This window comes from Rattus rattus, chromosome 14, assembly GCF_011064425.1.
Source record: "Rattus rattus isolate New Zealand chromosome 14, Rrattus_CSIRO_v1, whole genome shotgun sequence".
NCBI lineage: Eukaryota > Metazoa > Chordata > Mammalia > Rodentia > Muridae > Rattus > Rattus rattus.
The window spans coordinates 42,738,271-42,763,792 of record NC_046167.1 but is presented as its reverse complement, the minus strand read 5'-3'; the positions used below and the strand labels follow the sequence as shown (position 1 = coordinate 42,763,792).

Here is a 25,522-nt window from a genome sequence, read left to right as displayed (position 1 = left end):
AAGGCCCCAGCAGCCTGGCCTGGCCTAAGCTTCACTCACCTGTATTCTGGATTTTCTGAGATTGCTTGCGCCATTTGAGAAGCAAAAGCAGATGCCAATGTAAGAGCTGCCCAAGTCCTGAATCCTTCCAGAGTTGTAGGGGAGCAGTCTCTGTTTATCTGGAGACAACATTCTCCACTGTTTGTCCCTCTAAATCTCCAGTAAAACAATCATTGATCCATTGGTGCTCTGCTGAGCACTTGTCACTTACAGAAACCTAGGAATCTCTGCTGAGTCATTTGAAAAATGGAAGCACTATGGGAGGCTAATTGACAGCCAATAAAGTTGCTCTGGTCTTTGAACCTTTTTATCTTTAAAAAGAAAGGGGAGGGGGAGATGGACAAAAGGAACACAATGTAAAGCATTTAACACAAAGAACAAATTAGAGACAAAGTTCAAAACTCTCTTGTGACCCAGCGGAGAGGGCAGAAGGGCAGGATATGCTCTGATGTGAGATCTATCGACTTTTACTCCCAACCCTCTTGAGACTCAAAAGGTTTCTAAAGCTCTGTTGCTTCATTAGCATTTTGAGGTGGCTTATCCGTTCATAACTGCTTTGGTGGCAGTGGTGCAAAGGGAAGTTGTTACAGTGGATCACTAACATGATAAAATTTCTCCAAGCCTGCCAGCTATGTTTCTCTGTCCTGCGGAGTTGTTGCCTTTTCCTCCTCACCACTTCTCTGCAGGACACAAATATGGTGCAATTACAAGACACAGAACTACAGACCAGGAAACAACAGCCACTACTATTAAGGTAGTCAGGACAGTCACCTACATGCCAGTGTGCTCAGGGCTTTATGGAGAAAAGGCTGGAAGTGAGCATGTCAGCCTCAGCCTCTCTATTCCAAAATCCAACAAGAGTGATTTCACTAAGACAGAATTATAGAAAGGAGGGAAATGAATCATTCATTCGTATTTAAGCAAGGCTGATCACATTTGTAGCTGCAGGTGAATGGGGCAAGTATATAAATTCTTTCCTGCTTGCTTAAGTAATAAACATGTACAATGGCTTGAAGGAGCTGGGAAAGGGGACTGAGAGCATAGGATGGAGGATGAGTTACTTGGACTCTGGAGTCCCCCAGGGAATAATCCTGGTAGTTACTCATACTCAGTGCTGGGTCCTCAGGTTGCAAAGAAAGCATGGAGTTCATCTTAACTCAGGCTAGAGGTAAACGTTAGACAGGTTTCTACCTTCCCACTCCAAACAGCAGACTCTTCACTCTTCGAACAGTGAAATCCTGAGACCATATCAGTGCTGAGGCACCATGAGAAAGAAGGAGCCCCTGTGCCCTGGATTCCAAGATGACCCCTTCAGATACCCATAGCTTTTGTTATGTATTTGTGAGACAATACTCAAGTGTAGTTCATCTCAATGGAAGAGATGGACGGTTGTGAGTGCCCAAAACAACTACCACTATCCCCACAAAACACTAGAAACACAAAAACAAAATGGAGTCTGTCTTGGGACAGTTGAGTCTCACATCTGTGTCTGTCTCATGAGGAAACAAGTGGGTATGAGTAACAGAACATAGGAGGGAGATGTTTGCAGATAAGACCCCAGAGATACGCTCCCAAAGCTCCCAAAGGTAAAGCCCAGAAACACCCTCCTGTGTCAGATTGAAAGAAGAGACTCTTAATTGAGAAGCTGCCTCCATAAGATCCAGCTGTAGGGCATTTACTTGACTAGTGATTGATAGGGAGAGCACCCTGAATCAGTGTCTTCCTCATCAGCAGTAGGGGACCAAATCCGATTATTAACCAGAGAACCTTCAACTCCAGAGTCGTGCAATGAGTTGCAAGAGAAAACACACACACACACACACACACACACACACACACACACACACACACACACACACAGAGCTGTCCACTCAATATTTAAAACAATAGGTTCTGTAAGGAAAAGATCATGAGTTTATTTCTTGTTTGGAGCCAGAAATCATGCTAACCCAAACAAAAAGAAAACAGACCCAGAAAGCATATTTTCTCATATATGAAAACTATATTTAAATTTGTATGTGTTGGGGGTGTGTGTGTGAATTAACTAGAAACGGGATTGGTAAGGAAAGGAGAGGTTGTAACAGTAGAGATGGGGGAATGAGAGGTCAAAGAGAGCTGTGACCAGAAGGCAGAGGGAGCTTATTTAGGGGCAGGAGAAGAACCAGAGAGTTGCAACCAGGAAAGATGTGAGGAGATTATAATATCCAGAAGTGTTGAAAAGAGACCCATTGCTTTGTTACTGTGTAAATAACTAAAAAAGAAGTTTGCCATATTTTGTTTTGAAAAAAAAAAAAGAAAAAGAAAAATCGTTTTCCTGTGAGATTTCACAGAATTTCGGCTATTTATGAGATGTGCTCCTGAACTGCAGGCGGAGATGCCTCCTAGGGAGCATGCGTTCAGACTCCAGGCTGGAGACCTCCCAGGGTGGTAAACTTAGCTCCTCTGGCCACAGCTCTGCCAGTAAGGCTTGATTCCCGACGCTTCTGATTGGTCCGCTCAAACCCAGCGTCCAATTATCTGATAGATGAGCCAAGCGCCCGAAGGTATGCCGAGGTGCCTTGATTTCCTACGGCGAGAAGTCGGGATTGGAGCTGGTGACTGAAGTGAAGATGGCAATAGAATGAGACAAGACCTGAGTGGGCTCCCAAGGTTGGGGCGAGCGGAGGATGGGCGGAGCCTAAGTGTGATCCGCCCTTTCTGGATTGGTAGATTTAACTGACCTTCCTTGTGAAAGACCGAGTGGAATTCCAATTTCACCCCCCAAATAATGTAATGGAACTATGTGCACTGAATGCTCCCACTTTTAAATACGTCTGACTGTGTAATGAAGACTTTTGGTTTCTTTAAAATCTTTGTTATATAAACATGTTTGTTTTAATTCCAGGTGTGGGATATGGAGCTGCCTAGATTATCCACAGCTGCAGACTTTTGACTTGCGCATGCTCTGGTAGGATTTGATTCTGCCAGCTGCAAATGGTTTACTTCTGGGCACTATGAAGAAGATGTAAATGCAGAGTCAGAGAGAGCTTTGAAAAATAGAGGGGTGCTCTGAAGAAGACAGGGTTATTCCTGATGGTTTCTGCTCCTGCTGATGGTCAAGAGAAAAGAAGCAAGAAATTGGAGAAAATTCTGACTTAAATGGAAGACTGGATTTGCCCCAAGAAACTGATTCAACAGGAAGTAGTTTAAAGAGACCTATGCCCCATTTCCTCTCTAACCTTCTTTCTCTCCTACCTGGTTTTGGAAATTATTACCCTGCTGGAAATAAGGGTTTGAATAGAGGTACATGAAAACCCAAATAAAATAGCTAAAACAAAAATGCCAACATGACTGTATCTGCTTCAGGGTGTTTAAAGAAATAAAAGGTGATGTGAAATGAAAGGAAGAAGTTGCCCTTATCCCCTAGGCCTTGTCTCTCTGTGCCTGTTTATATTAAGATGTTTAAAAGTTGGACTTAGAAGCACAGACCTTCTTGTTGCTGGAGAAGCTGAGGCAGCAGGATAAGTTCACGGCCTAGTTAAGCAATTTAGGAGAGCCTGTCTCAAAATATATGGACACATGCAATTTTACTGCTGCTGTCTTTGGAGTGTACTAATACACAAAAAACAAAACTTGAGACTATAGCTCAGCAATGAACTCCAGGTTCATTGCACAGTAATGTAAAGAAAACACTGCATATTAAAGTTTTCTAAGTGCCAGATTTCATACATTATTTAAATGACTTTTTTTTTTTAAGGAAAGGCAAATCAGTGTCTACCACATGCTGTCTCCTGCCAATCTTTGTTTTATCTTTAATCCCCTGCGTCTTCACCACATTGATATTGATTGCACTAGGCTATGCAGATACCATAATTTGTTTACAACAAAAGCTAAATTCAGGGCCAGAAAGATGGTTCAGAGCAAAAGGAATTTGTCACCTGATGAATTGAACTCAAGTAGTGGAAGAGAACCAATTTCAAGTTGTGTGCCCCTACCCCGGCCCCCAACTTGCGGACACAAGCGCCACCCCCCCCCCAAATAATTTAAAAACTGAACTCAAAGGATAGGATAGAGGAGGTCCGCAAATCAGGGCGTGTGGGAAGGAGGGGAGCGGTAACCGTACCACTTGGAAGGAGGATCGGTTCAAGGTCAAAAATGGCTACCTAGCAAAACCTACAAAGGCTTCAAGAGCAGGCAGGCTACATGGGGTTACTGGGAGATGATCAACTACGTAGTAACACACAATTCCTCACAAAACCAAACCTTCAAGTGCCCAGCATTTCTGTAAGGTAGTCTTGTGAGTTTGAACTAAAAAACCCTATTGCATTTAAACTTTTATTTTGACCACACCCTATGCCTAGTGCTGCCGTCACATGGAGCACTAAGGACCTACATTCTCATGTTGGCAGCATGACACTTACCTGGGAGAGGTACCACATGCCATTACACAACCACGCCATGAAGAACTTACCCACACCTGGAGAGGGTAGCGTCTCCCAGGGCTAAAAATTATTTAACTACGCAGGTAAAGGCTATTTTGAAGGAACTTGGGGTAAACAACTCAAGCCAGACCTAGAGGGACCCAAATTGTCCGTTTACTGGGAAAGAACTCCTGTTTATTTTGTACCCAGTTGCACATTGCTGTGAACTAGTTAGTGCTAAGCTCTTTGAGTAATGTAGGTGGCTCTGAAAAGAGCCGTTGGGTTACTGGAAGAAGCCTCCAACTGTTCACTTTTTCTTGGGCGCCGCCTTCTTCGGCTTAGCTGGAGTCTTTGGCTTTGTCACCTTCACCTTGGCAGCCTTAGGCTTCACTGCCTTTGCCTTGGCAGGGCTCTTGGCTACCTTCTTGGCCTTGACCACCTTCGGCTTCTTTGGGCTCTTAGAAGTCTTCTTTGAGACTGCAGGCTTCTTGGGCTTCTTCGGTGTCTTGACAGTCTTCTTTGCTGCAGCCCCAGCAGTCTTCTTGGGTTTCTTAGCTGCCCCGGATGCTTTCGCCTTCACTGTCACCTTGGTGGTGCTGGCTTTGGACTCCGCCTTCTTGTTCAGCTTAAAGGAGCCAGCAGCGCCGGTGCCCTTAGTCTGCACCAGGGTGCCCTTATTCACCAGGCTCTTCAGCCCGAGCTTGATGCGGCTGTTGTTCTTCTCCACATCGTAGCCCGCCGCCGCCAGCGACTTCTTGAGCGCGGCCAAAGACACGCCGCTGCGCTCCTTGGAGGATGAGACTGCCTGCACGATGAGCTCAGACACTGAAGGTCCCGCGGGCTTCTTTCGAGGGACAGCAGCTTTCGCAGGCTTCCTGGTTTTCTTTGTAGCGGCAGGTTTCTCAGGGGCAACAGACGCAGCCTGAGGGACTGGCGCTGTCTCCGACATGGTTGCTGAGGAGTGACCAGCAAAAGCCAAGACGAAGAAAAGAAGTAGGAAGACAAGACCTCCTCGCGGCGTATTTATAGAGCAGGGCCGGGCTGTGATTGGTGCATGCTAACGCCCGCCCCCTTAACCCTGAAGCCCCGCCCCCTCGCGTCCCTGGATGCCTGCAAGATTTCAGAGCCTAACTCCTTTGCTGTTCCAGGGACCTGTCAAACCTCACGTTTTGTGGGTAGAGGTTGCCTCAAAACTTCTTCGGCTGCTTGCTTGAAGTGGAATTTCAAGCACAGCAGGGACACTCTGTACTCTCCTGCTTTGTCATCAGAAGGTGGTAGATGCCTATCAAAACGTACCTCAACTAGTGAAGAGTGGCTGTAAATTAGGCAATCAAAACCCAGAAAGCTAGCCTATGGGCCTTGTTTGCGGGCTTCCGTATTGGTTTCTGGGAGTACTGAGAGCTATGTAACGTTACCTTTTTATTTTAGTTAAGGAAGAAACTTTCAGTGTTCTAAGGAGTGTCAGTTTGTGACGGTGATTTCATATTGCGAGCCAGTAACTAATAAAAGGGCTGCACAATTCTGAGACAGCACCTACTACTCGAGAGAAAAGCCATAACATGACTTATCCAGGGATATGCAAGTACGAAATAGCTCTGGAAAAGTCTTGCCCAGTTCCTTTTAAAGAAAAACTTAAAAGTGTAATCTTAACGTTCTTTGACCACTTTTTTATTGGTTTTACTTTACAAGTTTTCGAACGCATCGAGTGATCTCTGGCTAAGAATGGATGAAAATATTTTGACAATCCAATCCCAAAGTGAAGGACTCAAAGCATCCATAGAAGTACAGGTATTTAATGAAGAAATACTCAGAATAATCCGAGTCAGACTTCTGTACTTTTATTCTCATATTTCTCTCCGTTATTTACACTGTGGGTTGTAAGAAAATGAACACTTTCCACGCAAATGAAGAATTCTAAATCTGCTGTTTTAGTGGCTATTTACGAAACTCAGTAAACCAATCAAAAGATAGAATCTGGCCTACCCACCCTCAATGCAAAAGACACATTCTATATTTTAATACTCGAGACATCAAGACTGTTCTCTATTCTTCAATGGCATCTAGTCTAAGCTGCAATGTGTTGGGAGGCAGAAATGCTATAGAAGATGACAGTCATTGGACACACACACACACACACACACACGCACACACACGCGCACGCACGCACACACACACACACACACACACACACACACACACACACACACGCACGCACACACACGCGCACTCCCTCCCCTCCACACACACAGTGCGGTCTCAGACTACTGTAGCCCCATATAACCAACAAATGCAGGTCTTAAAAATAGACCAATCAGAATCTTAAACGTCACATGTAACCGACATTTTCATCCAATCACTATTCCTTGTATACTATAAATAGTAGTTCTGCGCGTACCACTTCCATGCTCAAAAATACTCAGTCTTTACTTGTCTTGCAATGGCTCGTACTAAGCAGACCGCTCGCAAGTCCACCGGCGGCAAGGCTCCGCGCAAGCAGCTCGCCACCAAAGCTGCCCGCAAAAGCGCCCCGGCCACTGGCGGCGTGAAGAAGCCTCACCGCTACCGTCCCGGCACCGTGGCTCTGCGCGAGATCCGGCGCTACCAGAAGTCCACCGAGCTGCTGATCCGCAAGCTGCCATTCCAGCGTCTGGTGCGCGAAATCGCGCAGGACTTTAAGACCGACCTGCGTTTCCAGAGCTCGGCGGTCATGGCCCTGCAGGAGGCTTGTGAGGCCTACCTTGTGGGTCTGTTTGAGGACACCAACCTGTGTGCCATCCATGCCAAGCGTGTGACCATCATGCCCAAGGACATCCAGCTGGCCCGCCGCATCCGCGGGGAGAGGGCGTAATTGTACAGTTCCTGGCATGAACCAAAGGCTCTTTTCAGAGCCACACACGGTTTCAAGTAAAATAGCTGTGATATAAAAACGTTTCCTTAGGTAAACCTAGTATCCCCAATGATGGGTAAGGGAGTAGAACTTCGCTACATGGCTACGCGGTGTAAGCAACTACTAAACGTGCCGTTTGAGTGTTTAGCTGTACTCGTCATTGCTCCTTACACAATAAGTTACTGTGGGATATATTTAAGAGTATATTGAGACTCTGAAACTAGGGACAGGCTTAAGGGTCGTGTCTGCGTCTTGCAGGTCTTCGGTTCTCTTTGGGCAGGGATTAAGAGGTGGGGCTTTGGTAGCATTTTTCCCGCCGGCGGGCTTTTGGTCCTTTCCACGCAAGTCTTAAGGGCGGAGCTTGTGACGTCACTTTCCCGCCGGCGGGCTTTCGGTCTTTTCCGCGCAAGTCTTGAGGGAGGGATTTGTGACGTCACTTTTCCCGCCGGCGGGCTTTCTGTTCTGCGATTCTGTTGGGGGTGGGAGATCAAGGCAAAGCAGCTATATAAAGGAGCGACTCTCAGCTCAGAATTTATTTTCTCTGCCCTCTGAGACATGTCGGGTCGCGGCAAAGGAGGGAAAGGCCTGGGCAAAGGCGGCGCTAAGCGCCACCGCAAAGTCCTGCGCGACAACATCCAGGGCATCACTAAGCCTGCCATCCGCCGCCTGGCCCGGCGCGGAGGAGTGAAGCGCATCTCCGGCCTCATCTACGAGGAGACCCGCGGTGTGCTGAAGGTGTTCCTGGAGAACGTAATCCGCGACGCCGTCACCTACACGGAGCACGCCAAGCGCAAGACCGTCACTGCCATGGACGTGGTCTACGCGCTTAAACGCCAGGGCCGCACCCTCTACGGCTTCGGCGGTTAAGGCTTTTTATTTGTATTTTCTTAACCAAAGGCCCTTCTCAGGGCCGCCCAAATTCTCTGTAAAAAGAGTTGTGATGCTTGAGCCACCCAATATTGCAATCCAGAGAATATGGAGAAATTGAGAAAATAAACATTAAAATTGTCTACAGGTGCGTGCAAGTATATTTTGCTTTGGTTTACCTTATTTCAATGAATTGAAAACTTAAGATTGCACCTTTTTCTTGGGCAGCAGATAAACTGCCTTCATTAAGCATGCGCAGCTAATCAACTCACTTGGTTCCTTTAGGAAAGCCGGAGTGAGGGATGGGAAAGCAAGTTAAAACATGGTTTTCAGCGAACTGAGCAAGTGAAAACGTCGGTAAGTCCGGGCGGGGTTCAGGTATGTTCAATAGTTGTAAAGTAGATGCTTGTCAATGATTTGTCACGAACTAGTGGCTTTATTGCCGCCATAATGGTGGGGAATTTTTTTTCTTTCTCAGATCAGTCGGAATCCCGGAAGTCCCCATTTCATGACTCCTTTACACTTTCACCCTTCACCTTGTGGCTAAGGTTGGTAAAGGCAAGTGTGTTCTTTGGCTTCCTGCTACAATTTTGGGTTCAAGTAGTGTACGTTTGAGAGCACAGAAGTGGGGGATGTGAACTCCATGACTGGCGACTAGAAAAATAACTTTAACTGGGATGGCCTAGACAACTTGATCCTTCCCCTCCCAAGTTCTAGCATTACTGATTACCACCACACCCAGCTTGGTGGCACTTTTTCTTTTCTTTTGTGGTTTTGTTGTCTATATATTTTTCTTTCTTTCCATTGTCTTAATTTTAGGCATCACTTACAAGGGAGAGATTTGAGCCTCACTCAGCCTGTCACTGTGAGCTGGATCTGAGTGTCTCTCCCTGATTTGGGATTCCTGTTTTCCAACTGTGAATTTCTTGGAGAATAATGCACTACTCAGCATAGCTTCCTTTTAATATTAGTGAGTGCAATTCATAGCTACATCCTGGAAAGTTTCAGGAATGGCGCAGAGGAATGAGGAAACGTGTTGTGTTCTGAGGGTGGTTGATCATTTTATCTGTCCTCTAAGTTCCTTCCGGAGGGACTTGTTTGCTATTATGCAGTGTTCCAGCTGCTCTCTGAGGCCCACAGAAAACACTTTGAATTCTCATGAGTAGTAAATGTAGTTGTGTAGATGCAGAATTTTTATCTAAGGTATTAGTAATCACACTGGCCTTTAAGGTAGGCCTGGCCTTATATCAAAACATTCCTAACAGACATATATTCTCCTTGGTGGTGTCCACCTCTACTGTGGATAGAAACCTCTCACTTTTCCTTACATGACCAACTGTCGTTCCTTATATAATTATGCCAGCACCATAATTAAAACATAATGTGGCTGTAGCCTGAGGACATGAATAAAAGGATTTATGATGCATTCACTTTAAAAAACTTCATAAAGGTCATGAATTTAAGATGAGACTGGACTATATAGTAAGTTCCAGGCTAACCTGATTTACATATCAAGATAAAAGAAGTCAGTGACATGATTTATTTAGTAAAGTTGCTGCCAAGCTTCAAGACCTGAATTTAAACTTTTGAACCTACATGGTGGAAGGAGAGACCCAGTATTCATAAGTTATCCTCTGATATCCACATGTGTGCTTTGGTATGTGTGCACCAACACACACACACACACACACACACACACACACGGCCATACACACACACACACACACACACACACACACACACACACACACAAGCTAATCTTCCAGAGGACCTATTCCAGATTTCCAAAACCCACCATGGTGTCTTATAATCTCTTGTAAATGCAGTCTCAGGAGAGCCAATTCCCACTTCTGGTCTCTGGGCAGGAAGCATGAAAGCATGAGAGTGGTGCACAGATGTACATGCAGCATGCAGACTATCAAACAATAAAATAAGAGTAACATTTAAAAAACTAAAGTCAACCAAAAGGGTGAGTCAGCACACACACAGCATCTGAGGCCATGGCTGAGCTTTCTTTGCTCAGTTGTAGCAAAACCCAACCAAATAAGGAAAAACCATTATAAAGAAGTGTGATGAGGAAGTGGCTGCTGTTAACCCCCCACCACCACCACCACCACCATGGCCTCTCATCTAACTTTGCCTGGGGTTTGCCATGAAAGGCAAACTGGTTTGCTATAAGCTTTGGTGTTTTTGTGAGCTGAAGTTCCAGGAAGGAAAGACGAAATCGAAGGCAAGAGGGAGGAAAAATTGTCCACTGTTAAAGATTGATCAAATTGGGAATTTTAAGATTATAGAGGGTTAACTTTATTCCCTTTAAAATTCCATTCATTCTACTCAGTGGTGGTGGTGGTAGTGTTGGTCCACAGCACTTGGAAGGCAGAAGCAGGAAGATCTCTGTGAAGTTGAGGCCAGCTTGATCTACAGAATTAAATCCAGGACAGCCAAGACTATACAGAGAAATCCTGTCTCAAAAAATAAAAACAAAAACAAGAAGGAAGAAGAAGAGGAGGAGGAGGGAGAGGAGGAGGGAGAGAGAAAAGAAAGAAAGAAAGAAAGGAAGAAAGAAAGAAAGAAAAGAAATAACAGCGTGTGCTCATCCCTAATATCTTTGTTAGATTTTACCGTTCACCATCACTGTGTTCCCAACCAGTGAATTTGGTAAGCACTTTGCCTTAGGACTTTCTTTGTTCTATAACTAGTGAAATGTCATGGAACACTCCCAAAGTAAACCATAGTACTTGGAAGAACCTGAATTTGTGTTCTTGGACCATGGGCACTCATATTTAGCTCCCAAGTAAACCATCTCTTAATTCTATTTGAAATGAGGACTGTATTTTTAAGGCAGCACTATTTATTGTAACTAGTACGGTAATTCAGAATATTCTGAGCAGAGAGTATGTTTGATAAGTTTAAAAATTCTAATTCTTTCAGAATGTTGAATGTCAAGAAGCTGTCACTATTACAGATTTTGGCATTGCAGCAAGATGGACCTGGCTTCTCAAGTAGGCCATTGAGTTACATTGAACATTCACTTTTACAGTACATAGTAGTTAACAAGATGCAGTTCCAGGACTGATGAAAGGGTCCAAAAACTGAGCACACAACATCCACTGTGTGAATCTCATTTCTGAGTTTCTCTGTATGGTGCAGAACATATGCTGGCTTCAAACTGAGAGATCCTTCTGCATCCATTTCTGGAATGCTGGGATGACAGCTGTTGGTCAGTGTGTATCAAATCTCGCTTTGGATGTAGATCATAGGTTGTTTCTTCAGGAACTGCCCAGTCTGCCTCTTCACTCTACAGATAATACATTGAGTTCTATGTTATTACTCTCATTTAGTTTCACTATTTAGCCTAGTCACACCACTAAATGAAATTTTGAACAACCTCTACATGGCAGCGTAATAGTATGAAGAAATAACAATGTATATTTATATATAATAACCCCCTACATTTTATATATCTTTGTCACCAATCGTATATAATCCCCAATATTGTAGGGTTTTCGAGACTTGTTTTTTGGATGGAGTGATGGTTCAGTGGACGACGGCTCTTCCAGAGGTCCTGAGTTCAATTGCCAGCAAGCACATGGCAATTATCTGTAATGGAATCCGACGTCCCCTTCTGGTGTGTCTGAAGACAGGAACACGGTACTCACATAATATACCAGCTCTTGGACTTACACAGATTATCAGACTGTGAGAAACAAAATGAATCCTCAACCATGTTGCCTTATCTATGTATCCACAGCCTGATGGTGTGGATTGGTGAGGGTAGGGCCTTTTGCTAGTGAATTTAAGTGAGTGAAGACTGGCTCAGCCACCGAACCCATAGAGAGTGCGGCCCTGGCGCTTGAGAGCATAGACCACATCCATGGCAGTCTTGCGCTTGGCTTGCTCAAGTGTAGGTGACGGCGTCGTGGATCACGTTTTCCAGGAACACCTTCAGCATACAGCGGGTCTCCTTGTAGATGAGGCCGGAGATGCGCTTCACTCCTCCGCACCGAGCCAGGCAGCGGATGGCGGGCTTGGTGATGCCCTGGATATTGTCGCGCAAGACTTTGCGGTGGCGCTTAGCCCCGCCTTTGCCGAGGCCTTACATAACTACCTTATTTTGAAGGCTTTCCAGCAACAAGCTGGGTTGCTAAAACTTCCGTGTACAAGTATACACTCTTATCGGACCTGGTTGAGAACTTCAAGTGGGCGGGGACCAAAAGGTGGCCAACGGCTTCTTTTGCTCCGCCCATTTCAGGGCGGTGACTAAGGAGTCTCATATACAGACATTATGGACTCCCTGGGGTTTTCCCCAGATTTGAATACACTCCATTTAGTATAAGTATAATATTGTTCTATATGTATTTTAGCAGAGTTACATTTTTATGGCTCAGTACCTGAAGGAATTGAAACAAATACCACTCTGAAATATTTAGGATTAAAGCCTTTTTTAAACAACTCACCAAGTGTCAAAAGAACGTGATTGTTTCTTAAATGTGAAAATTCAAGTGGAAAGATACTTTAAAAAATAAATAATAAAACATTTTTAATAGGAATTGAAACAACTGGTACTAGTAAAACTTCTTAAAATAGCCCTTGTCTGCATAGCTCAAGCCTCTTTACCTTGTCAAATAGTTGTGCTTGGCGCCTTCTCAGCTTGATTCTGTGTGTAATCTATTCATCGCTGCTTTAGATTACCATATTTTTAATTAAAGCAGTAAAACTGCTTCGTGCTTGAGTTCCATTTTGCCATATCTACACAGTGTATGCTCTCATTCGAAGGAATGAACTCATAGAAAGAAATGTGAACTGGTAATTTTCCTGTTCCCCCTTTATACCTATAAAACTCGTCTGATAATGCTGCCCATATTCTGTGAGAACTGGACTGGGTAATAATACATTAGAAGAGATTGTTTCAAAGATGTACTACATAACTAATTTTTACCTGTTACTATTTGTGCCGGATAGTTTTATTTCAACTTATACAAGCTAGAGCCATCATAGAAGAGGAATCTCAATTGAGATAATGCCTCCAGAAAATCAGGCAGTAGGCAACTCTGCAGGGGATTTCTTAATCAGTGCCTGATGAGGGAAGAGCCCAGCCCACTGTGGGTGGGTGGTGCCATTTCTGGGCTGGTGGACCTGTGTTCTACAGGAAAAACAGGCCTGGCAAGCCATGGAGAGCAAGCCTATAAGCAACACCTTCCATGGCCTGACCATCAGCTCCTGCCTCCAGGTTCCTGCTCTGATTGGATTCCTACCCTTACTTCCTTCAATGTTGAAGAGTGATGTGGAATTGTAAGCCAAATAAACCCTTTCCTGCCCGAGTTGCTTTTGATAATGGTGTTTTATCACAGTAATAGAACCCCAAATAAACTGTTTTAATATTCTTACTAGAAGTATTTCCCTGCCAAGCTATTATTTCCAACACAAGCAGTATCATCAAATGTGTATTAGAATTAATTACTTTTAATTACAGCATGTAATAAAGTGTAGTAACATATTTTGTATTTTTTTGGGTCAAGCTTTTCTTTTTTAATTTTTTATTAGATCTGTTTCTTTTACTTACATTTCAAAGGTTATTCCCCTTCCCGGTTTCCTGTCCATGAGCCCCCATTCCTCCCTTCCCCCCCCCCATACGGGTATTCCCTCTATACCTCCCCCTTATTCTTCCCCCCATATTTCCCTGTACTGGAGTCCAACCTTGGCAGGACCAAGGGCTTCCCTTCCCCCTGGTACCCCAACAAGACTATGCTCTGCTACATATGCAGTTGGAGCCCTGGGTCAGTCCATGTTTAGTCTTTCGGTAGTGGTTTAGTCCCTGGAAGCTCTGGTGGGTTGGCATTGTTGTTTTTATGGGGTTGCAAGCTCCTTCAGGGTCAAGCTTTAAGAACTATTTGGAGAGTTCTTTTGGTCCTTTTCCCAAAGTGAGTTAGCAATGATAGTGCACCTGTTGCCAGCCATGCTGCAGTGTAGCTCAGTTTACTAATTCCCATTCACTTTTTCTCAAATGTTTAATTTTACTAAGACACTCTGAACACTCAGGAAGTTGCTTCTACAGGTCAAGATTCTAAGGCCTACTGCTAACCTCAGTCTTTTTATTCTCTTTTCCTTTCCATGTTCTATTTTCCTAAACTTGACTTCCTCATTGTCTCTAAGAGTCTTAAACTTTCATACAAACCTCCATAACAAAACTGTTGTCTTCGAGTTGTAAATTTTATCCTGTGCCTAACATCACTTTGTGTGTGGCATGTGGAGGATAGAAATCGTGTTTGCTGTAGACCTTGGAACAACCAGTATCTACGGCACACTCTGTTCAATTATGTATATTGCAAGGTAAAACGTCATAGTTAGGACCTCCATCTGGGCACAAGGATGATTTGTCAAAAATATTTTTTTATGTAACTTACAGGATAAGGCTACAAGTCACCATAGACAAACACATGGTTTTTTTAAAAAAAAAAGTTTTTTAGTCCAAGTGGAGTGCAATTGTGGGAATATAGGCTATGGGAGAACAATAAGGAAAGATTAACAGCATTTTAGCAAAATTTGAAATTCAGTTGGTCTTACTGCCTGATGGCTTGGCACATAGTAATCTCATCTATAGCCTTCTGCTAAAGATTTATTTTGTTTTTCCTGTTTTAGGAATCAAATAGAGGGATATCATACCATACTATTTTCCCTTGCTAAGGACAACAACAACAAAATCCTTAAAAGATTTTAAGTATATAGTGATAATTTATAAACTGAGCAGAGTCTATGTGATTAGGTGATACCAAGTAAGATGTAATTTCAGAAGCTAGTTTGGGTTATTTAAAAACTTAAGCCATAAAAAAAAAAAAAAAAAAAACCCACATAATTTATAGCTCAGAAAAATTGAAACCATACATTGGAATGAATATATTCTAATGATAATCGTAAAAGATAGATGGTGTTGGTTCCAATTTCAAATGGAGAAAATGACTCATTTCAGATGGCATAGTAGGCACTTATGATAGAATTTAAGCCTGAACAAGCCTCCCGTACAAGTGAGTACTACATGCTGCTAGATCACCACTGGGAACTCTGAAAGAAGATTCATGCATGTGTTATTTATTATTTATTTACTACGTTTCTATATTCATTTATTTACCAATTTATTAGATATTGTGAAATCCTACTAAAGCCTCAAATAAATGAGGAGTGAATGTAGAATCTATTTTTTAAATGCATGGTTGTGGTAGGGACTATGAGGCAAGAAGAGCCAGACTCCTTGAAAACCGCTCATCTGATTCTTACAGAAAAATGGCAAGTTTGCTGCCTTTCAGCACGCTGTACCTAAAACTCTACATTCTTATAGAGGGGAGTAATACATTAAAAAGTTAAGCAGGAGGGCATGAAAGCAAGCAGGGCTAAAACCAAATATTTAAATAGTGGCATTCAAGAAACACCATCGCCATATGACACCACTTGTGGATGACATATAGTTGCCAGGCAGAGCTGTCTAAAGCAGCCTCTAGGAAATCAAATACCTGGACATAGAACTTTTCTTCCTTTCTGTTTTGTTTGTTTTGTTTACTAGGTAAGCTAAGCAAGTGCAGTGCCCTCTACTCCAGTCACTTCTAACTTTGAGACAAGGTAGTCACCAAACCACCAGTGGTATCTTTGAACTCATTCTGCAACCAAAGCAAACTTCAAACTTGTGATCCTGCTGCTTCGCTCAGCCTATGGAGGCATATCAGGGAGTACAGACATAATTTAAAAGAAAATACTTTGTAATATGGGTTTTTATGTTATTGTTGGGTTTGGTATTAGTATTCCTGGAAAACATACCCACACACATCACCCTGTCAAATTACATCTTGATAACTTTGTTCTCTACTCACATTCTCGATATAGACAATGTTACATGTAAGGAAGCAGTGAAAGGGTGGGAGCCAATGTCTGGAATGAGGGGCTGTCATCCTTGAGGGGCCTCTATAGTTTTTCAAAATATGGTGCAAAATCTACAAAGAACACAAAAAAATTCTAACCATTGCTTGAAATATCCCAGCACAATGTAAATGTTATTTTACAGAGACACTACTCACAATTACCTACTTTACAGCACCTACTAAAAAAATTATAAATCAAAATATTTTAAGTTCTGTAACATAATTTCAATGAGTAAGAGCAAAAAACTAGTAATAATGCTTAGTCTGTACTGGTATTAAAGTTCTAGAGCAGACAAGTGGTGAATCAAGCAATACGTGAAGACACATGTCTAAGAACGGTAGCGGAAACTATTCAACAGCTATCACCCAAGAAACAGAGCACCTAAGAATGAAGACAGAACGTCCTTATGACATAAAAACTGACACTTTGAGTATTTGACTATTTTATAATATCCATGTTTCCCTTCAAATCTGAAGGCCACCCAATTTAGGTAGAGGAACAAAAACATTTTAGATTCAACATGGCTCAAGCTGTATTAAACTTACCGCTCTTTAACACTTAAAATTTCCAACACAGTAGAAACAGAAGAGTGACAGCTGCATCTACAGAAAGTGTGTGTGGCTCTGAAAAGAGCCTTTGGGTTAACTGCACGTAGGATGGTTTAAGCTCTCTCTCCACGTATGCGGCGGGCCAGCTGGATGTCCTTGGGCATGATGGTCACACGCTTGGCGTGGATGGCGCACAGATTGGTGTCCTCAAACAGACCCACAAGGTAGGCCTCGCTGGCCTCCTGAAGGGCCATGACCGCCGAGCTCTGGAAGCGAAGGTCGGTCTTGAAGTCCTGCGCGATTTCGCGCACCAGGCGCTGGAACGGCAGCTTGCGGATCAGCAGCTCGGTGGACTTCTGGTAGCGCCGGATCTCGCGCAGAGCCACGGTGCCGGGACGGTAGCGGTGGGGCTTCTTCACGCCGCCGGTGGCCGGAGCGCTCTTGCGGGCGGCCTTGGTGGCGAGCTGCTTGCGCGGGGCTTTGCCGCCGGTGGACTTGCGAGCTGTCTGCTTAGTACGTGCCATCCCGTAAAAAAGATAAACCAATGTAGGGGGAAATAAAGAATCTTGCCCTTAAATAGACGTAGAAACATTTTGATTGGCCTTGCAACATTTCGAAAGGCGCGCGCCACAAATTCATTGGCTGGGTAATAGCCAGTGTGATTGGTAGCTTTAAGAGTATCTGATAGGCTACATTTCCGGACAGTCTCAAATTACATTTTGTTCTTACAAAGAATTTTCAATTGGTGTATTTTAATGTAGTTTTGTTTGCCTTTGGTATCACAGTTGTTTCCCAAGTGCGGTGATCAGAAGCCCCAGCATGACCTTTGATCCACTCTTTTGTACCTTCGTGTTTTTATTGTCTCAACCAGGATACGAAGTGCAATGCCTTGTAACTACTTTTAAAGTAAAACCATGACTCAACAATCCAAAATTACATTCTTGGTCTTTATAAGGTCAACAAATATGCCAAGGGCCCTGGATGGATATTTTAAAGGTTATCAGTTTCCTCCAAGTACTGTCATGTAAAGTTGCACTTTGCTTCGTAGTAAATTGGACTTTTAACTATGAATCTTGTTACTTATGGTAGTATCTATGTGATATCTAAAAAGGAATAGAGCGGGAATCTATACGTATTGTGTCACCAGCTGGTCTTGTGAAAAGGTGGATGGCTCTTAAAAGAGCCTTTATATACGTTGACAGTACAATCACCAACTTGATTCTATTTCCCCTTGGCCTTGTGGTGGCTCTCGGTCTTCTTGGGCAGCAGCACGGCCTGGATGTTGGGCAGAACGCCGCCCTGCGCGATGGTCACACGGCCCAGCAGCTTGTTGAGCTCCTCGTCGTTGCGAATGGCCAGCTGTAGGTGGCGCGGGATGATGCGAGTCTTCTTGTTGTCCCTCGCCGCGTTGCCCGCCAGCTCCAGGATCTCGGCCGTCAGGTACTCCAGGACGGCCGCCAAGTACACCGGGGCGCCGGCGCCCACCCTCTCCGAGTAGTTGCCCTTGCGGAGCAGACGGTGCACGCGGCCCACGGGGAACTGCAGGCCGGCCCGGGAGGAGCGGGTCTTGGCCTTAGCGCGAGCCTTGCCGCCCTGCTTGCCGCGTCCGGACATTGCTAAAGATAACAAACTAGAAAAGATGGAAGCTACTGTTAAGACTTCTTATACGTTAGTCCGAGTCCCAAAATATCGCATTCCTATTGGTCAACATGGCCTTCTTTAGACCAATAAAAGATGCGATTTTGGGTCCCTTATTTGCATCAAAGTTTATTTCTTTGAGCGTATTATTTCTATCCAATCAAAAGTAAAGGCACTTGCGCCTTCATTTGAATTCCAAGGGTATAAATAAAATAAGTCAGTGTCGCATTTTCTTTATCTTTAACGCAGTAGGTTGTGCGTAGGTTCTGAGAAAAATGCCTGAGCCTTCGAAATCTGCCCCAGCTCCTAAAAAGGGCTCTAAGAAAGCTATCTCTAAAGCTCAGAAGAAGGATGGCAAGAAGCGCAAGCGCAGCCGCAAGGAGAGCTACTCGGTGTACGTGTACAAGGTGCTGAAGCAAGTGCACCCGGATACCGGCATCTCTTCTAAGGCCATGGGCATCATGAACTCGTTCGTGAACGACATCTTCGAGCGCATCGCGGGCGAGGCGTCGCGCTTGGCGCATTACAACAAGCGCTCTACAATCACGTCCCGGGAGATCCAGACCGCCGTGCGCCTGCTGCTGCCCGGGGAGCTGGCCAAGCACGCGGTGTCCGAGGGCACCAAGGCGGTCACCAAGTACACCAGCTCCAAGTGAGTGCTCAGAGCTCACAATAGACCCAAAGGCTCTTTTCAGAGCCACCCACATCTTTTCTAGAAGAGTTCTGACTGCTTACTTTGTCAGCCAAGTTGCCTTCATGAAAGACCGAATGAAGTTGGGCATTTACCCCGAGTTTAGATTAAAGGCTGAGGTCACTTAGGGTTGCTGTTAGGTCTTAATGCTTTCCAGTTTGATAGGGTTTTTGAGTCTTAACAGCGGTCTGCTGAGTACATGCCTGAAGTAGTTGTTTACAGCGTGTATTACTTGTATTAAAATAATGCCAAATGAGCCTTTCAGTGAAAGCAACCATAGTATTCTAATTAGATTTTTTTCTTATGTCCTAAGGTCTTGTGCCTTTCCCATTCAGGGTAGGACATTGACAGTAGGTTGAACTTAGAAGAGTTAAAAATACGGCAGCCATTTAGCTTTCCTGAGAAAACCATATTGATGATTGAACTTCCAAGACTTATAAAGTAATTGGTTAAAACAAAAAACCGGTAAACCCCTTGACTGAGATTCAGTGCCTCGAGCATTTGGGGTAGGACAGGAAGAGTGGGAGACAAGTGGGATTTATGGGATTAAGTTTCAATTTTTTTTTCTTTTTTTTCATTTTAAAACTGGCTGTGAGAATAGGTAGTGAAAGGAGAAAATAAAGTTTATCTGAATGAGTAATTGATTGAAAATATTTTAAAATATTTTATTCATGATATGGCACTTCACCCCAACTTTCTTACTGGTTTATTGATTCTTTGTATGTGAAAGCCAGGCTCTTGAAAAGTCGAGGAAGAGGTGTGAAGAGCTGTTAGAGTACTGGGCAGTGGTGATATATTCCTTTAATCCTGGGAGACAGAGGCCAGAGAATTTCTTGAATTTGAAACCAGCCAGTCCTATAGAGAAAATTCCAGGATAGCTGCAGTCTACACAAACCTGGACTGGAACGAACACACACCACACACACACACACACACACACACACACACACACACACACACACACACACACACACACTAGAGTGGGGGCTAGAGTGACAGACACACAGAGAGACTGACAGAGTTCTCAGTACACACAAATTAGTCTTAAAAATGTGTGTGTGTGTGTGTGTGTGTGTGTGTGTGTGTGTCAGAATACACACCACACCCTCACAGCAAAAAAAGAACACAGCATGCAGTTTCTGAAGCGTCCTTAACTTGAGAATTTCCATTTGGAGGAAGATCCATTAATATTACTTCTTACCATTTTTGAACTGCTCTCTCAAGTTAGGGATTATTCTCTCTGTTGTCTTCATATCTTTCTCTTTTTATTTTCTGTTGTTTTTTTTTTTTTCACACAAAAAGACATGAATGTTGTTTTACATGAGATCATGCAATAGTGGAAGAAACAATGTCAAATACTAGAAAAATAACAAAGGTCTTCAAAGAAATAGGTGACAGACAGTCTAGACTGTTCCTTATTTGATAAGGCAAAAAGCATACACAGGAGGGGAGAATGCCCTATTCTAGCTTATTCGAAGGCAGGAAGACGCAGGCTTCTCAATTCTGCCCTTGCAGTCTTTCAACACATTTTTAATTAAATGAAGAAGTTGAAATCTCCACGTGGCTGAGAATAACATGAAACTTTGGATCTTTTGCTTTTACCTTTCAAGTGCTGGGGTTATGGGAGTCTCCCAGTCTTCCCTGAGCTTGCCATTGTGTGGAACACAGGACTTAAAGCATGCTCTGCAAGCCTTCGTTCCCACTCACCTACATCCCCAACAGTGCTGGTTCCTTTGTCTTTATTTTTATTCCTGTTTTTGGTCTTTTCGCTTGCTTGTTTTATGTTTTTATCTTGGTTTTGGTTTTTTTGCTTTGTTTTGTTCTTACGACAAATTTTATGTGAGTGAATGGAGTTGACAGGTTTTTCACTGTAATGTCCTTAAAATATGTTACCTGCCCATTAGTTAAAGTATTTGAGACTACCAGTAATTTGAAATCCTGAGAGTGTTTTAATTCATGAAAGTACTTCTCTATGCACTTCTGAGAACACCTTATTGGGAATATTAAGAGGTGGGATTTGTAGACTCAGTGATAAGCATATGATAGTTTGTCTCCATTCGATTCCCTAGCCACCTTCCAGAATGACTATTTTCATTCACCAAAAATATCATCTTTTTTTTTTTTTTTTTTTTAACCCAGAAGGTGTGTACTGTTAATCTTCTAAATTTTTTCCACTGGGAAACTGTAAATGGCAACATAGTCTCACCATTGGAATTCAAAAACAAGACATTACTATTATTTCATCTGTCATGATTTCATGATTCATATCTCCTATTTTTCTTCTCCATTGATTGAAATAATCCAGGCTTTGAAAATAGCAATGCTTCAAGACACAAGGGATTTTTTTTTTTTTAAATGAAATCCCTCTTAGTCACTGGAAGATACAACCTCCAAAAAGAGCTCAATTTTGATAAGTCTGTCCTATAAACCGAAGCAAGGACTGTTTATGAGAGAAAGAACTGTTACCACTAGACATTGTTATCTTTTATTTGTTTAATACACTGAAGCACCTATGTAATAATCTTTTCTTTGACTGACGTACATTGCTAAGTCTAGATGAAAACACCACAGAGCCACCTCACTTCAGTGACCTTGGATTTGGGCATAGAATCAGAATCCAGTGGTTTACAAGATCTTTCTTGTGATGCTTCTGCACTGGTCATGTATCTATGTTGTTCTCTCCTCATTCTTCCATACCCTTATGCCATAGAACAAGTTATCTGACGTTGAGTCATGAGACTTATTCCTTCCCTTCCACTCAGCATCTGGCTAAGAACAAGGAGTAGAAGGGAAGGTAACAGGGAATTTAGGAAATGGTTAAGATACTTTGTTATGTCAAGTGAAAAAAAAAGACAAGAGTATGATAAGAATAGCTAGACAGATGGGCTAAGTTTCCAGTAGGAGGTGAGTCCTTAGTCTCATTCTCTAAGGAAAGCTGTACTGGCTGGTTTTGTGTGTCAACTTGACACAAGCTGAAGTTATCACAGAGAAAGCAGCCTCAGTTGAGGAAATGCCTCCATAAGACCCAGCTGTAAGGTATGTTCTCAATTAGTGAGCAAAGGGGGTGGTGTCCCTGGGTTGGTAGTCCTCGGTTCTATAGGAGAGCAAGCTGAGCAAAGTAAGGGAAGCAAGCCTCATGGCCTCTGCATCAGCTCTTGCTTCCAGCCCTGTGTGAGTTCCAGTCCTGACTTTTTTGGTGATGAACAGCAATGTGAATGTGTAAGACGGAATAAACCCTTTCCTTCCCAACTCACTTATAGGTCATGATGCTTTGTGCAGAAATAGAAACCCTAAGACGCAGGCCTTGGTTTTCTCCTTGAATATACATGTTTCATCTGTTTTCTCCAGTCACCATGACATCAGTGCTTTTCATTGCACAGACTTCAGGATCTCTCCGGCCTCATACATTGCAGGCTTTCCTGGGTCAGTCATGGGACATGCTCTCCTTCTCCTCAGGCTCTATTTTCCAGGCAGTTTAAGGATAATTCAGCCATAATAAAGAAGGATTTGTATCCTTTTACTTTGAGATTTGAGATTTGTAGAGCTAAAAGAAAGCCTGGCGTAGAACCTCAAAATATGTACTAAACCCTTTATGAGGAGCCCATCAAAGACACAGTGTATAGCCAATTCAAATGATTTCTTCCTGGTGTTGAGAACCACATCCTGGCATCGCTCTGCCGCTAGAGGGAGCATTTGTTGTTTGTGAGAGCAGTTCAACAGAAGCTTAGTTAGATGGGCAATCCTGACCTCTGGCTCATAAAATAGAATTTGGCAATATCCTATGAGATACTACATCAAGATCAAATTCTAATTAAACCTTAGCAGGACGACAAGGTGGAGGAAGCTCCGCACGGTCTTTGATTGTCACAAAACCACAATTATAAACCCGGAAAAAAGGCCAGTGCCTCAACAAGTCAGAACTCAGAAACGAGATTTTAATACCAAGGACTTGATGGAAAAAAAATTCATTTAGTTATGTGTATTTAAGTAAAAGCAGGAAAAGAGTCAAAAAAGATCTCAACTATTAATCACGGGAACCAGAGTTTAAATCACAGAACCCGAACTTTTATTTTTTAAAGTAAAATTTAAAATAAAAAACGACTCGATAAGGGAAGAAAAAAAAAAAAAAAAAGAGTACGCCTTATGCAAATGAGGGATTTCAAGTACTATTTTCTATTGGGTGCTACTATTAACCAATGAGAGAAGCACAGACAGAATACCTTCCGTTAGTATAAATATTCGTCGTTTGTCTCCAGCTTTACTGTCTTTTTTCTTCCTTCATTTACTTAGCTAACTCCCGGTTATGTCTGGACGCGGCAAGCAAGGCGGTAAGGCTCGCGCCAAGGCCAAGACCCGCTCCTCCCGGGCCGGCCTGCAGTTCCCCGTGGGCCGTGTGCACCGTTTGCTTCGCAAAGGCAACTACGCGGAGAGGGTGGGCGCCGGCGCCCCGGTGTACCTGGCGGCCGTCCTGGAGTACCTGACGGCCGAGATCCTGGAGCTGGCGGGCAATGCGGCGAGGGACAACAAGAAGACTCGCATCATCCCGCGCCACCTACAGCTGGCCATTCGCAACGACGAGGAGCTCAACAAGCTGCTGGGCCGTGTGACCATCGCGCAGGGCGGCGTTCTGCCCAACATCCAGGCCGTGCTGCTGCCCAAGAAGACCGAGAGCCACCACAAGGCCAAGGGCAAATAAGCTGTTAATTGTCGTGACAGCCCACAGGAAAGTTCTCCAAAACAAAGGCTCTTTTCAGAGCCACCCACATTTTTCCATAAAATGGGCTGCCACTGCATTGCGAAATGTATGAAGTTAGAGACCACTACTTTTCAACTTAATGTGACCTTTAAGATATATATATTGCTCCCTTTAATAAGAATTTGCGACTTTTTAATAATTTTAGTCGTTACACATGTAAGGGATTTTCACAAACCATGACAGTTATACATGATTACCTCTTAGTGTCACAATCCAGGTTTATTGTACACGTCTTATCTCAATTGTCTAAAGCACAACGATACTAATTACCTAACGTCAAGGCACACTCCATTTCAATGATCCCGTCTTGGTTTTCACTAACATGACTTGCCTTTTTGTGAGAAGCGATTTCAGGCTCTAAAGATTTGGTTTTGGAAGTGTTGACCTGTGTTCTCATTTAAACTAGCTCTGGCCAAGCCCGCGGAAGCTGTTTAGATTAAATTTATCTGAATTGAGTTTTTTTTTTTTTTTTTTTCAGCCAATTTGATGTACAGATGCTCATTTGTCCGCAGTTTTGCAGACTACAGTGTGTAAGTGGAAACAAAGATGGAGGAGCGGCGAGGTGGAGAGCTCTTGCCTGTTCTGAAAGCATAGGGTAATCAGGACTTGGAAGCAAAGGCGGACCAATCCCAACAAAGCGCGGGCTCCTTTGAATGTTCTCCGGTCCAATAGCGAACAGTCTGATTGTATAAAAGATGGACAGCTCCTCACAAAGCCTTGTAGTGTCTACTCTCTTCCTATTGCTAAAGTCATGGCTCGTACTAAGCAGACCGCTCGCAAGTCCACCGGCGGCAAAGCCCCGCGCAAGCAGCTCGCCACCAAGGCCGCCCGCAAGAGCGCTCCGGCCACCGGCGGCGTGAAGAAGCCCCACCGCTACCGTCCGGGCACCGTGGCTCTGCGCGAGATCCGGCGCTACCAGAAGTCCACCGAGCTGCTGATCCGCAAGCTGCCGTTCCAGCGCCTGGTGCGCGAAATCGCGCAGGACTTCAAGACCGACCTTCGCTTCCAGAGCTCGGCGGTCATGGCCCTTCAGGAGGCCAGCGAGGCCTACCTTGTGGGTCTGTTTGAGGACACCAACCTGTGCGCCATCCACGCCAAGCGTGTGACCATCATGCCCAAGGACATCCAGCTGGCCCGCCGCATTCGTGGCGAGAGGGCTTAAATGGTTCTATGCCTTCATCTTCAAAAGGCTCTTTTAAGAGCCACCTAAGATTTCATGTAAAGTTGCTGTTTGCTCTGCTCTTACTCTAGTTAGTGTACACATGTATTTCTATAGTGAGTTAAATTTCGCAACAAAAGCTTATACTTTTTACATTCCTAAATATAGGTCTCCATGATTAACAGCAATATAGAGATTTCTTTAGTCTGACTTGCTAATGTTCCTAACTGGTATCTAACACTCATGGTAAGACTGTAGCGTTTCCTATACACTCTTAAGTTTCCTTTTTCATTTAGTAAAATTGATCTTATTTTTCTGATAATGTAAAAGTGTCCGTTTTAAAACATATTTGGAGTCATGTTCAAAGGATTGCCCATATTTGAATACTCTACAGTTTATCTCTCCCATGTGAATTAAAAGTCTTAGGCTAGCTTCTGGCTCTACCTCAGACTTTATTTTTTTATTCACTATATCCTGGAGCTGAGAGGTTTTAGTCGTGTCTTTTGGGTTTTTAATGAAAAAATAGAAAGTTTAAAATATATGATCATATAGTTTTGTGGAAAACTATTCCTGTGTAAAAGGTGATACAAATCCACAGAAACTAAATGAATCTGTAATGTTACCAAGCC

At 43.6% G+C, this 25,522-nt stretch overlaps 6 protein-coding genes and 1 pseudogene across 6 annotated transcripts; 3 read left to right on the top strand and 4 right to left on the bottom strand.

Annotated features, from left to right (window-relative positions):
* Positions 1 to 4,625: 4,625 nt before the first annotated feature.
* H1-1 (H1.1 linker histone, cluster member) lies at positions 4,626 to 5,428 on the bottom strand. The gene has a single exon (XM_032884718.1). The coding sequence runs from the start codon at positions 5,386 to 5,388 to the stop codon at positions 4,747 to 4,749; it is 642 nt and encodes a 213-aa protein (XP_032740609.1). The 5' UTR covers positions 5,389 to 5,428; the 3' UTR covers positions 4,626 to 4,746.
* A 2,367-nt stretch (positions 5,429 to 7,795) lies between these two features.
* On the top strand, positions 7,796 to 8,340 carry LOC116883576 (histone H4). The gene has a single exon (XM_032884757.1). It carries the CDS (start codon positions 7,882 to 7,884, stop codon positions 8,191 to 8,193), a length of 312 nt encoding a protein of 103 aa, XP_032740648.1. The 5' UTR covers positions 7,796 to 7,881; the 3' UTR covers positions 8,194 to 8,340.
* Positions 8,341 to 11,909: 3,569 nt separating this feature from the next.
* Positions 11,910 to 12,295, bottom strand: LOC116883578 (annotated as a pseudogene).
* Positions 12,296 to 16,715: 4,420 nt separating this feature from the next.
* On the bottom strand, positions 16,716 to 17,179 carry LOC116883580 (histone H3). The gene has a single exon (XM_032884760.1). It carries the CDS (start codon positions 17,171 to 17,173, stop codon positions 16,763 to 16,765), a length of 411 nt encoding a protein of 136 aa, XP_032740651.1. The 5' UTR covers positions 17,174 to 17,179; the 3' UTR covers positions 16,716 to 16,762.
* Positions 17,180 to 17,762: 583 nt separating this feature from the next.
* Positions 17,763 to 18,278, bottom strand: LOC116883581 (histone H2A type 1-B). Its single transcript, XM_032884761.1, has one exon. It carries the CDS (start codon positions 18,261 to 18,263, stop codon positions 17,871 to 17,873), a length of 393 nt encoding a protein of 130 aa, XP_032740652.1. The 5' UTR covers positions 18,264 to 18,278; the 3' UTR covers positions 17,763 to 17,870.
* Positions 18,279 to 18,562: 284 nt separating this feature from the next.
* LOC116883573 (histone H2B type 1-B) lies at positions 18,563 to 19,148 on the top strand. The gene has a single exon (XM_032884756.1). It carries the CDS (start codon positions 18,563 to 18,565, stop codon positions 18,941 to 18,943), a length of 381 nt encoding a protein of 126 aa, XP_032740647.1. The 3' UTR covers positions 18,944 to 19,148.
* Positions 19,149 to 23,154: 4,006 nt separating this feature from the next.
* On the top strand, positions 23,155 to 23,823 carry LOC116883564 (histone H2A type 1-E). The gene has a single exon (XM_032884745.1). The coding sequence runs from the start codon at positions 23,282 to 23,284 to the stop codon at positions 23,672 to 23,674; it is 393 nt and encodes a 130-aa protein (XP_032740636.1). The 5' UTR covers positions 23,155 to 23,281; the 3' UTR covers positions 23,675 to 23,823.
* The last annotated feature ends 1,699 nt before the right edge of the window (positions 23,824 to 25,522 follow it).